This window comes from Hippocampus guttulatus, chromosome 4, assembly GCF_054856545.1.
Source record: "Hippocampus guttulatus isolate MCC_2025c chromosome 4, RoL_Hgut_1.0, whole genome shotgun sequence".
Taxonomy (NCBI): domain Eukaryota; kingdom Metazoa; phylum Chordata; class Actinopteri; order Syngnathiformes; family Syngnathidae; genus Hippocampus; species Hippocampus guttulatus.
In genome coordinates, this window is record NC_141264.1 from 2422588 (window position 1) to 2435747 (window position 13160).

The 13160-nt window shown below is 40.6% G+C and overlaps 1 protein-coding gene across 1 annotated transcript; it reads left to right on the top strand.

Moving 5' to 3' along the window:
• The first annotated feature begins 128 nt into the window (after positions 1-128).
• On the top strand, positions 129-8510 carry spata2l (spermatogenesis associated 2-like). The gene is made up of 4 exons (XM_086109055.1): positions 129-291; positions 2071-2449; positions 2577-2867; positions 7438-8510. The coding sequence occupies exons 2-4, from the start codon at positions 2084-2086 to the stop codon at positions 8176-8178; spliced, it is 1398 nt and encodes a 465-aa protein (XP_085965181.1). The 5' UTR covers positions 129-291; positions 2071-2083; the 3' UTR covers positions 8179-8510.
• The last annotated feature ends 4650 nt before the right edge of the window (positions 8511-13160 follow it).

Here is a 13160-nt window from a genome sequence, read left to right on the forward strand (position 1 = left end):
ACTTACTTAATTATTCACTTGTATTTTATTTACTGATGTATAGTATTTATTTTTCCTCTTCATAAATCCCACGTTTCGTATCGAAATCACCCTGACAACAGAGTTCCACTTGCCCAAGATACGCAGGTCAGAAACCAAACGCACCTCATTCAAACATGCAAAAACTGTGTGTCACGTGACACGACGCGTTTACTTTTCGCCTTGACATTCAAGTGGCTAAATGCGGTCGGACAGTTTGGCCCGAGCATCTTTTAATCTTATATCGACAAGCGTCTGAAGAAACACGTACAGGTGAGTTTACGGTTTTATTCTTCTTTTTTTCCCCCAACTACGTCTGTCGATCTATGTGTTCCAGTTGCATAATCTGCGAGTTGGTAGCATGCAAACGTTCAGCAGGATACCGTCGAATTCAGTGTTGAGCTGTCGACATTCTGAAAATGCTTTTTTTTTTGTTTGGGCGGGGGGTGACGGAATCTATGTCGAAAAATCACAACGCTGTCTCGATGAGATTCGCTGTTTAACTCGGCCTAACACCTACGTCTTGGTAGTAAACAAACACACACGCGCGCACTTTGTCAAACATAGCTATTGTAATCTTAATGACGAGCTTCTATTTCCTGAATTGGAACCAGTACATGGCTTCTGAGGGAAGGGAGGGAGGGAGGGGGACCAGGCTTCCAAAAAAATGTCGGTTGTTGAAGTGCGTCTGAACCAACATAGAGAAAGGCTTCCACCCTTCTTTCGATACTGCGGTCAAACCTGCCTGCACTCGCAAAATTGAAGTCAAGTGAGTCACCACTGCGATTGTGTATATTGTGCATTACGTTAATCTGCCGCCAGCAACCTTCAAAATAAAAGCGATCCAACCAATGAACTTCTACCTGCACTTCAGTGGTTTGGATTACAGTATAGGAATATATATATATATATATATATTAATTTTTTTTCTTGGCTGTCGGGCAATGATAAATACATCCAATCCAGGGAGAATAAAAACTCTCAGAACAGCGCCAAGAAGCATTCTCAAATGAGAGAAAATGAAGTCAATGGTAATTCAACATCAATTTCACCTGATATTAAAAAAAAAAAAAAAAAATCAAACTACTCTCATTCAGACCTGATGTCTCATTTTTGATGTAGAATTACCATTTACTTTATTTTCTTTCTCAATTTGAGAACGCTTCTTGGCTCTGTTCTGAGAGTTTTTTAATTCTCCCTGGGTGAATTTATCGTTGCTCGACAGCCAAGAAATTACTTATATATAGGGGGGGGGGGGGGGTTGTGAATCCAAACCACTGACGTGCATGCATTAGTTGGAGTGCTTTTATTTTGAAGGTGGCCAACGCCGCTCGCTGGCGGCAGATTACCGTAATGCACAGTGTTCACAATCACAGTGACGGCTCACTTGACGAAAATTTTGCGAGTGGAGGCTGGCTTGACTGCAGGTTTTCAGTGACATTTTCGACGCTTAAGCGAAAAGGGAAGTCCCAACCTGGAAAGCAACCACCAAGATATGGTAACTACTGGCGGACAAAAAAAATCAAGCTTGTTTTGTTTCTGGTTTATTTATAGAGCAACGTAACATCCGCTTGTGACGTGTGCCGCGTTAATCTCGCGAGAAAAAAAATTAATCCCGTTATATGTATATATCTATACAAATACAGTATACGTATGTATATATCTATACATATATATCTATATAATAAATAAATAAATATATATCTATATCTATATAAAGCTCACACCTGTTTTTTAAGTGGCTGGATACAGAGTGTAAACTTTAATCTTATCCGAAGAAGCAGTTTTGGGTGTTGCATTGGTAAGTAACCACCAGGTGTTGTTATTGTTGTACACCTGCTCTGATAAATGACCATCATATCACGACAACCAGAACACAAGTCCTCAGTCATGCTTGCTTGCAAACACAGTAACCACACACTACAGTGTCATGGTGTTTGTTATCCCACAATAAATCAAGTTGATCAGACAGAATGTGAATTGCTATCACTGATATGACTGTCCATGCAAGCCTAATGTCATTGTTGATCATCTTTTTCTTGTCATTCCCAGCTAGGAGCCCAAAATGAGCATGTTTCACGAACGAATGCGACATTTAGTGGCTGCTTATGATCACTCATTAGAGCAGCAAATAGTGAGACGAGGTTCATACCTGGCATGCAGCAATGAGGAGCTGTGGAAGCAGGTGGAGGAGCTGCTAAGCAACAAAAATGCTCAAGACACACACTGCTTGAGTCTAGATCCTCTGAAGATTATGGAGGAGTCACTCAAAGTGGAAGCAGCATTTGCAAAAGCACCCAAAGCAAGTAGCACCAAGCAAGTGAAAGCAAGAAGAGGACTATGGGGCCTTGCCAAGGCATTTGAGGTTCTGGAGCAAGCAGCTTTAAATCTGTACCTTGGACCCTGGAGGGAAGAGTACAAAGTTGTCAAGGTGAAATGATTTTTTTAAATATTTGATTTGTGATATGTAATATCCTTAATTGCTAATCGGGTATTTAATGGGAAGGGCGGGAGGAGAGTAGTGTGTAATTCATATGTTTGGTTCTCTTGTCTCCCAGATGTACTCGGGCATGTTCACACACTACATCAAACCGGTGCTGTCATTGGCACAGATTGAGAAACTGTTTGGTTTGCTTGGATACCAACGCTCAACACGGTGGGAGCAGCTTCATCTCCAGTTGCACACACTCAGCCCATTGATTTTGGATGATCTCCTCTGTCTGTCATGCGCCTTTTATCTGGCACGATGCGAGTGTCAGCTCCTTCTGACGGCCCTGGAGGATCATGGTGGTGACCCCCGATGGGAGCTATGTATGGTCAGAGAAAGACTGCGGGGATATGTCCTACAGGTATGTTAGAATGAGTTCTGCATAGGAAAATTCATCATTTTAATTTAATAAATAATTCAAGGGTGCCTAATATGTCGATCCCGTCTATCGGTCATTATCTACGGTCCACAATATCGTCAAAAGATTCAGAGAATCTAGAAAAATCCCCACATATAAGCGGCAAGGCCGAAAACCATAATTGAATGCCTGTAACCTTTTGATGGTCGCAAATAATGTTAATACATGAAGGAATAAATCCCGTTAACTACTTAAGTGAGTAAGTGGGGAATATAACCCTTAAACGTAAAAGCACTCACATGACATGAGTGAATGAGCCAAGCCCCCCCCCCCCCCCCAATCCCCTCCCGCATAGCACCAACAATGCCCAATGTACAGATTGTCCTCCTCTCTCTCTAACCCTCTTGCTTGTGGTGATAGCCATTAAGTCAGCTTGCAGTAACTTCACGTGTGGCGAGCGGTATAGTATAGTCCCGGTATACTTTGGAACCAGTGTACCATGCACCCCTACTATATACAGTATATTCTATACACCGGCGCACATCCAAGCTTCTTTTTATTGCTTTGTTTGTAGTTTGATGGTGCTGGTCATAAATCTAAAATGTTTCTGTTTACCAGGGTTTGGTTTGGTTTGTTTATTGAACATAAAACATATACAGTAATAATTTGACAGAAAATAAAGTAAATAAAATAGTAAAAAGGAAAGAGAAATCAGTCATCATTCAACACAGTTATTATGTTCAAGGGAGTAGGAAGAAGTCAAAAACGTATCTAGTCCTACCCCGTGTTATGTGTTTATATCTAGTAAATCATTTTTATATCAATCAGAAAAGAAAGAAAGTAAGAAGAAAGAAGTCTCCATTAAGGCTCATACTTTACCCTTAACCGTGATATTTTTACAACTTTTGGTTTGTATCGGGATTTTATACATACACACCCTGGCACTCTTGTATCAATTTTCTCTTGTATTCATAATGGATATTTCAATACCTTTCTCTATTTATCAACTTAGTTCTGATTTATCATTATATCTAATGTTTAGAATTTATCATTTTAACTCTGATTGATGTAGGTTGTTTGTACTATTTTTTGGAATTTGGTTTTCAACTCAGCAAGCGATTTACTCATTTTCAGGTCCGTTTCGAAATTATTCCACAGATTAACACCTTTGATACATACACTTCTTTGCTTGATGTTTGTTCTTGTTTTGAGTTGTTTGAATAAGTTGGTACCTCTTAAATCATAGCTGCTTTCTCGAATTTCGAAAAACTTGGCAGAGCAGGTTATTGTGTGCTTTGTACATTAATTGGGCGATTTTAAAGTCAACCAGGTCATAAAATTTCATCGTATTTAATTTGATAAATAGTGGATTTGTGGGTTCCGTATATTTTGATCTACTAATAATTCGAATTGCTTTTTTTTGTAGTTTTAGAATAGGGAGTGTGTTTGTTTTGCAGGCATTTCCCCATATTTCCACACAGTAGGTCATATATGGGAATAATAATGAAGTGTATAATGTATACAAAGATCTCTTATTTAGCACTTCCTTGGTTTTGAAGAGGATCCCTACGGTTTTGGCTATTTTTCTTTTTACGTTATCGATATGTGGCATCCAACATAGTTTTGAGTCTATTACTAATCCGAGAAACTTGGTTTCATACGCTCTTTCTATCTCAATTGAGTTTACCATAATTTTAGCTTGGTGTTTGATTGGTCTTGTGCCAAAAACAATTAACTTCGATTATTTCAGGTTAAGTGACAAATTATTTTTGTTGAACCATTTTTTAAATTTGTTTAATTCGTTTTCTACGGTTGTCAGGAGCTGTTTCAGATTGATTCCAGAACAGTAGAAAGTTGTATCATCAGCAAATAGGACACATTTAAATTGTTTTGAGACCTTGCAGATATCATTTATATATAAGATGAATAGTTTTGGACCAAGCACTGACCCCTGAGGAACTCCAGTGGTTTTCAGTTGATTTGTTTTTTTATTGTTGAGCTGCACGTACTGATATCTGTTTTCTAAATAACTTTTTATCCATTTATAAGCTACACCTCTAATGCCATATCTTTCTAGTTTTTTCAATAATATATTGTGATCTATTGTGTCAAAAGCTTTTTTTAGATCTAGGAAAACCCCAACAGTAAATTCTTTGTTGTCTATATTCGTGGCTATTGCTTCCACAAACTCCATAACTGCCATTGAGGTGGTCCGTTTTTCCCTGAAACCATATTGATTCTCACTTCACAGCGCATGTTTTTGTATAAAGCTATCAAGTCTGCGAGAAAATAGTTTTTCTAATATTTTTGAAAATTGTGGTAGTAGTGATATTTGTCTATAATTTGTAAACAGATGTCTTTCTCCACTTTTATCAATTGGAATAACTTTAGCAATTTTCATTTTTGATGGAAAGATACCAGCTTTGAATGACAGGTTGCATATGTGCGTGAAAGGTCGCACTCCATATTCTATCATCTGCTTTATTATTGTCATATCAATATTAAAGCAATCAGTTGACATTTTATTTTTAAAGGTGTTATCAATATTTGCTACTTCTTCTTGTTTTACAGCAGTAAGGAACATCGTGGAGGAGTTCTTTTCTACGTATCTATCTATTTCAAACAAGTTTGTTGGATCAGGAATTTGTTTTGCTAGGTTACTGCCGATGTTGACAAAATACTCATTAAATTCAGTTGCTCTTTCTGTATTTTTTTCCAAAATAGTATTTTTTCCTTTGATAAAATACTCTGGATAATCCATTTTTTTAGGACTATTTCTGATTACTTGGTTAAGTATTTTCCATATTTCTTGTGTGTTACTTTTATTCTGCTCTAATAGTGCATGATAATGATCTCTTTTACTGGTTCTTATAATATTTACTAGTTTATAGGTCTTATATATTTTTTCTGCTTCTTCAGTTCTCAATTTTAAAAACAATTTATTAAAATTGTTTTTCTTTTTACATGCGTTTTCTATGCCTTTCGTTATCCATGGCTTACTTGGGTCTTTATACTTTTTGGAGACTTTAGTTAATGGAAAATGTTTATCATATAAGGAGATTATGGTAGACTGAAATACTTCAAACGCTGTATTTGGGTCTTCGTTTGAGTAGACCTCGGTCCAGTTTTGTTTTTCTATGTCTTGCTTAAAAGCATCGATGGAACGTTGGGTTCTTAGTCTTATTTCTGTTATGTGAGTTGTTGACTTTGCTTTTCTATCAAAATAATTTTGAAAAACTGCAAAGACAGGTATATGGTCACTTATATCATTAATGAGAAGTCCACTTTCCATTTTATGATCAATCTTATTTATAAATATGTTAACTATTAATGTGGCCGTGTCAACTGTTATTCTGCTAGGTTTCAGGATTACTGGGAAAAGGCTGTTGCTGTACATAGTATTTATGAAGTCAGTTGTTTTTTGTGTCCATTTAGGTTTAATAAGTCAATGTTAAAGTCACCACACATTATTCGTGTTTTCTTATCGTTGTAGTAGCTGAGCATATCTGTTAGTTTTTTATTGAATGTGTCAATACATGATCCTGGTGTCCTATAGATGCAACTTATGATGATATTTGATGCCTTTTTATTATGTATTTCAATGGTTAGACATTCCATTAGGTTTTCTATTGTGTTTGTCAATCTCTCGATTTTACTGCATTTAAGTGCTTTGTCTACATATATTGCACCCCCCCTCTCCTTTTTTGTTTTCTCTATTAGTAGCATTTCATAACCTTCTATTTCCATTTCACTTGTTTTATCTTTGTCAAGTCAAGTTTCTGATATGGCAATTATTTTAAATTTATTGAATTTAGTCAGGTATTCTTTGATTTTTGTGAAGTTTTTTATAGAGACTTCTACTGTTTAGGTGTATTACTGAAAGTGCATTTTCCAATTTTATATTAGTGTTGAATTGTTCATCCAGGTAATAGTCAGAGTTTGTCACCGTTTGTTTGTTCTTGACGAAGTTATTGTCTGGGTCCAAATTGTTCTCGGGGTCGAATGGCTTATCGTCAGTATCTTCAAAGGGTTGGAAGCCCATGTTTTTGAGATGTGAATTTCCCGCTCCCACGCGGTCGTCGCTGGCTCCCTTGCGGTCGTCGCTGGCTCCCTTGCGGTCGTCGCTGGCTCCCTTGCGGTCGTCGCTGGCTCCCTCGTGGTGGTCGCTGGCTGGTTGTCTCCCGGCTTCCTCGCGGTCGCTGGCTCCCTGCGGTCGTCGCTGGCTTCCTCGCGGTCGTCGCTGGCTTCCTCGCGGTCGTCACTGGCTTCCTCGCGGTCGTCACTGGCTTCCTCGCGGTCGTCACTGGCTCCCTCACGGTCGGTCGTCGCCGGCTCCCTCGGTTGTTTTATAATTTGATATAATATGACATTACTGGATGTATGACATTTTTAGCAAAGCACACATCCAGTTCCTTCATGTTGGTGCTTGGTGGGGTTTTATATCACTAACCTCTGTTACGGACTACGTATGTTCCAGGCGCTCAGTCATTTTTACCTTGCTTAAAAATGGCCTAAAACCTGCGAATTAAATCTGAGTCATTTTAAAAGCCGTTTGTTTTGTGTGTCTCTCCAGGTTGCGCTGGACAACACGAAGAGGATCATGGGATTCAAGCAGCCATTGATGTCTGAGTCTGATGAAGAATCGGACGTGGATCTGTATACAGACAAGCAGGTCAATGAGGGGCAGAGAGGAATGCTTGTCCCTAATGATGACTGTTCCGGCTCATTAGCGTGGGGTCCACTGCCTGTTAAATTGTACCACAATGGATCACTGTCTTCATCATCCCAAGCCATGAAAGAATGTGTTTCTGTTTCAACACTTAGCTGCCAGGTTACCAGTAAGTCTGAATCAGAACCATTCAGGGGCTCCTCAGCCAGAGTGAGCCAACCCAGCAATGCCGGTGGGAAGATAACTGCTAATTCACCACCTTACGGCCGACAGGAAGATGGGGTGGGGATAGGAAAGAATGAGGATGAAAGCAACCACCCCTGCAGCTCCCTCCAATCTCCTAACCTCTACTTGAACCAGTGTATTGAATGCAACAGCGCCCATAATATCTCCAGTGCCGTGCTTCAACATTACTCACAGGGAGGGAACTCAGTGCTGTTGCCTGACGACATGAAAGAATCAGCAGCGCTGTCACCTCCCAGCCAAAATGTCAGGCCACAAGCTTTGAATTTGTCGCTAACTCTCGGCAGCAGTGCTGCGGCAATGTCCTCTTTAGCTTTATGTGATAACCCAAAACCATTGATACCCATTTATCATCCAATAAGTTATCATGACTGTTGCAACCTCAGCCACCTTGATTCCTAGGTTGTGTACTTCAACTGCAGTTTTTTTCACTCGGCTCCCTGCACACATTCAAAACACTGGGAAAGTTCTGCTTTGGGAAGTCTTGTTCCAGAAAGCCTTTGGTTTTGTGCGGATATTGTAGAAATGAGTATTGTGGGTGTAGAAATTCTCTCTGTGTCTGTGGCCAAACTCTTGACTTGGCATCTTCTCTGTTATTGGTCATTACTTGTCAGGCCACGCTTATTCTAGTTTCAGTGCCTTAAATGTGCTGGGTTGGGGGGAAAAGCACAAAGAACCTGATGCTCAAATGACTTGACTTTGACTTAATTAATTAAAAAAATGCCCTATTGACACACAGTCTCCTTATTTGTTATCAGCATGGACTCTGAGGGCCCTTGAATATTTGATTCACTGTCATGCAAACTGGTTTTGTTGTTTGCGGCCAGACTATTACATCCACGGTCATGAGAACGGGGCACTAAAGTGTTGTGAAATAGTATTTTTTTCTGGCCTGATTTCTGTGTTGTTTGCATATTTATCACGTACAAAGGTTTCAGTTCAGCAAGCCGATTTTAATAACACACAGAGACCACACAAGGAAATACAAAATGCCGTTTCCAAATGCCAATTAAATTTTTTAAGGCACAAAAAAAAATCCAAAACTACCTGTCCCTGTGTGAAAAAGTAACTCCCCCCCCCCCCCCTTGTTAAATCACAAACTGTGACTAATGGCGTTTTGGGGAAAGCGGAGTTCAATTTCACAGACAACACCTGAGCACCACATTTGTTGAATCAATAAATCACATAAAATCAGACAAAGTGAAGTTGGCTACAAGAAGAAATTATAAATTAAGTTCTTAAAATATATCAATCTGGAAAATATTACTTAGCCATGATGGTGGCAGTGTGATGGTCTGTGGCTAAGGGTTCGTACTGGTCCTTAAAGTTCATAAAAATCAAATTTTAAAAAGTTGTAAAATTATGTTCATGATTGTCCATAATTTTCAGGGAAATCTTCTAAAATCCATAAAAATTAACCTGCGGTGTTCATTTCATTTGTGTATGTCATTCCCCCCCCACCCTTCCAAGTCATAGTTTTGTCGGAACATGCAGGACCTGGTACACGCTCTGCTTTTCCGACCGTCTCCGTTTTAGTTCCGACGGTGATCACGTGATCACTTCGGATCATTCTTGGTTGCCGGCTCGGCAAACAATTACCAGATTTTCTGGAAAAATCTATTCATCGAATTGATCGATCTCAACAAGTGACAGACAAATATGTAGCGACGCCACTCGAGCGAAGCGCGCTTCAGCAGTCGATAGTCCGCTGCTCTCTGCTGTGTTTGCGTCAGCTAAGCTTAGCTGTTGTTTCGGCTAGGCTAGCTTTTTGTTGTCGTAGATCAAAGCGTATTTGATTTGTGACGTCGGTTGCTTAGTTGAAACTAGTGATGGGTCCAGCAACACCGATGCGTTGACGCATGTGCTGGGCTCACAGAGCAAACCACGTGTCGATGCATGTGCTGCTTCATTACGTCACGTGATTGACACGTGAAGTGCACCGGCGCAGTTTAGACTGCATTAGCTGCGTTGACACAGTCCAGGCTGCTAATTGACACATCGGCTGCGTTGACACAGTCCAGGCTGCTAATTGACACGTGAACTGCACCGGTGCAGTTTAGACTGCATCGGCTGCTTGGCACAGTCCCGGCTGCGCCACTTAGTCCAGGGGGCGTCGACTCAGTGCAGAGGGCGTTGACGCAGCAAAAGCCCACCGCACAGTGTTTATAAGGAAGTGCGTCTGGCGACACAATGCCACCTGCCGAAACAAGCCAGACCTCACTCACGCTCGCTTGTCCAAGTTCGTGGGACAGACTTCGTGTCACTGCAGACTTCGTGCTCGTGCCTTCCTTGCCAATTATGGAGCAGAGACGCAAATCATCCACCGTGTGGGACCATTTTGATGTCCTGGAGGATAAGGTATTATTTATTTATTTATTCAAATCGCCTTCTGTCGCCGAGAGCCTCTCAGCGAGAGGCACTCGGCAGGTGCCTCTCAGATTATTGACATGTGTTGTACCATTCTAATTCAAATACATTTCAAGGTAACTCTTAGTTACTTCTTAATCACATTTCATTGCAGGTGAAATGTCGAATTTGCCGGGTCGAATTGTCATACACCAACAGAAGCACCTCCACCATGCTGAGGCATTATCAGGCCAAGCATGAGAATGAAGTTCGCGATACACCCAGTATTACGCCAGGTATACAAACGTTCGCTCATCTTTTCACGGTTGCTATGTTGATGATTAATTGGCAATCAGTAATTATTATTGGTTGACTCTCCACTCCATGTTTGACAATCAAGCTTCCAGGAAGCAGCTGCTCAATCAGGCACTGCTGAACTTCATTATCAAGGACTGCCAGCCCCTCAGCATTGTGGAGAGTGAAGGGTTCAAGGAGCTGATTCAGGTCCTTGAACCCTCGTATGTTTTGCCGACGAGAAAGGTCTGTGTGAAAGTTCCATAAAGTAGTAGATGAATCCCATATAATGTTTAATTTTCAGACCATCAAGAAAATGGTGGCCGACAAATATAAGGAGGAACGGGAAAAAGTGAAAATGGAAGTACAGCAAGCTGTGGCAGTGAGTATAACGACTGACATGTGGACCTCTGTGAACATGGAGGCCTACTTGGCACTCACCTGTCACTACATGAATACAATGAATCTCCACGGCAGGGGGAATTGCTTGTAAAAGACGCAACAGGCTGAAATTTAAAACATTGGAGCATCTTATTTTTCTCAATAAAAAATTGTAAAGTCAAAGCCCACAAGCATCCTCATTCAAATGATTTTCACATTATTGGAACACATTGAATGTTGCAAAATGAATGCATGGATGTGAATGATATTGTATACACTTCATCATCAAATCGATGAATGACCTTATGAAAATTTCTTGGAACAGTAATAGTTGCAAAACCACGCTGGAAGCTACATTTAGATAATGTTAAAAGAAAAATATCCCAAACCATAGGGATCCTCCAAAAAACAAACGATGTGCTGAATAAGAGATCCTTGTACACATTATACTTTTATTACTTCCATATTTGACCTATTGTGTGGAAATATGGGGAAATGCCAGTAAAACACACTCTGTTTTAAAACTACAATACAAAGCAATCAGAACAATCACTGGCTCCAAATAGACGGAACCCACGAATCCACTGTTTATCAAATTAAACTATGAAATCTATGACCTGGTTGACTTCAAAATCGCCCAATTAATGTACAAAGCACACAATAACCTCCTTTGCCAAAACATCCAGAAGCTTTTTGAAATTCGAGAAAGTTGTCATAATTTAAGGGGTACTAACCTATACAAAAAATCCAAAACGCGAACAAACATCAAGCAAAGGAGTGTATCTGTAATAGGTGTAAATCTGTGGAATCATTCTGAAACGGACCAGAAAATGAGTAACTCTCTTGCTGAGTTCAAAAATGAATTCGAGAGTAGTACAAGAAAACTACACAAATCAGAATTAAGCTGATAAATTCGATACACTCATGAAATATAGCAATACATCAGAAATACATTGATGAGATTATTTAATATATTAATGAAATGTAGCATCCATTATGAATATGAGAAAATCGACATATAAATGTGCTCCAATGAGTATGTACTGTATATACAAACCGAAAGTTGTAAAAATAGATAAGTACAGCATACATAAGGGTAAAAGCATTTGTTGATATGTAGACTTTTTCTATTTTGAAAAATGATCAATTCATATATAAGAAGGGGTAGGACTCGATAGGTTTTTTACTTCTTTCTCCTCCTTTGAACACTGCATACCTTTTGAGTCCAAAATGCCCCCGATCCCCACCCCCACCCCAAAAAAAATGGAGATTCATAATTTAAAATGTTGCCCTCAAATGAGTTTTCGCCCTGGTTCAAAAATGAAATTCCCAATGCGAGCTGAGTGAAAAAAAGGCCAGGGACGTTTTTGTTTGGATCCTTGATGGGGGTCACGCTGAGCCAAGAAGGGCCCCCTTCCCGAAAGGAAGCTGGGCTGTCTCTCCGCATGTTTTCGTCGAGTTGCACGACAGGGCCTACGTGACCTGACCTTTCAGGTGCGAGGTCACCCGAGTTCATTTGACCATAGTAGCATCGATTGCATTCGATTTTGGCCGGCGTGGCCGTAATGCTCCTCCCTACACGACCACTGACGACCCCTCAGACCAGTGGCGGTTCTGGGGGGGGGGGGGGGGCAGTGCCCCTGTAGCACCGATTCTGGCCCCCCCTGTGGCCCCCCCTCCGAGCGCAGATTACGCAGTCGTGCCGAGTCGCCGACGCGAAAGGTGGAACCAAAGTGCGTGATTTAACATTCTAGTCGGACCCTTTAGTGCGCTGCGCCATTTAAAAATGAGCGGGAAAATGAGAAGCAGTCCGCAGAGAAGGAAACTACCACGACACGTGCTATTTGCGTTTGTGTGCGCGCGCGTGTGTGTGTGTGTGCGCGTGTGTAACTTTTTTAGTCTCCCTTTTTATTTAACAGGATCAATATATAAGACATTGCCTTTTAAAATTTGGATAATTATATGCATGTAAAACATCTAGCTTCAGTGTATTTGCAATTTTTGTCCCCGGCAGGCTGGTACCATATCATCCCCTGGCTTGAATATTCTCAACAGATGGACACGGCGTATTGTTACGCTTGCAGACATTTTAGCCCTGCTAATACTGTTTTTTTCTCATCACTGTAATGTTATGACTACAATTTCAAAGTCTGAAGAAATAAAAAGTCAAATAAGATTTCGAATCTTTCTTTTTAGCCCTGGGTTGAATGTGCCCCCCCATCAAAACCCCTGGCCCCAGCCCGGCCCCCTCAGTGAAATTGATCCAGAACCGCCCCTGCCTCAGACCCCACCCCCGTCCTTTGTTTGCCGGCTGGACCGTTCAAAAGTCAAAGAGTGTCACTCGAGTTTTTTGCCACGGGATT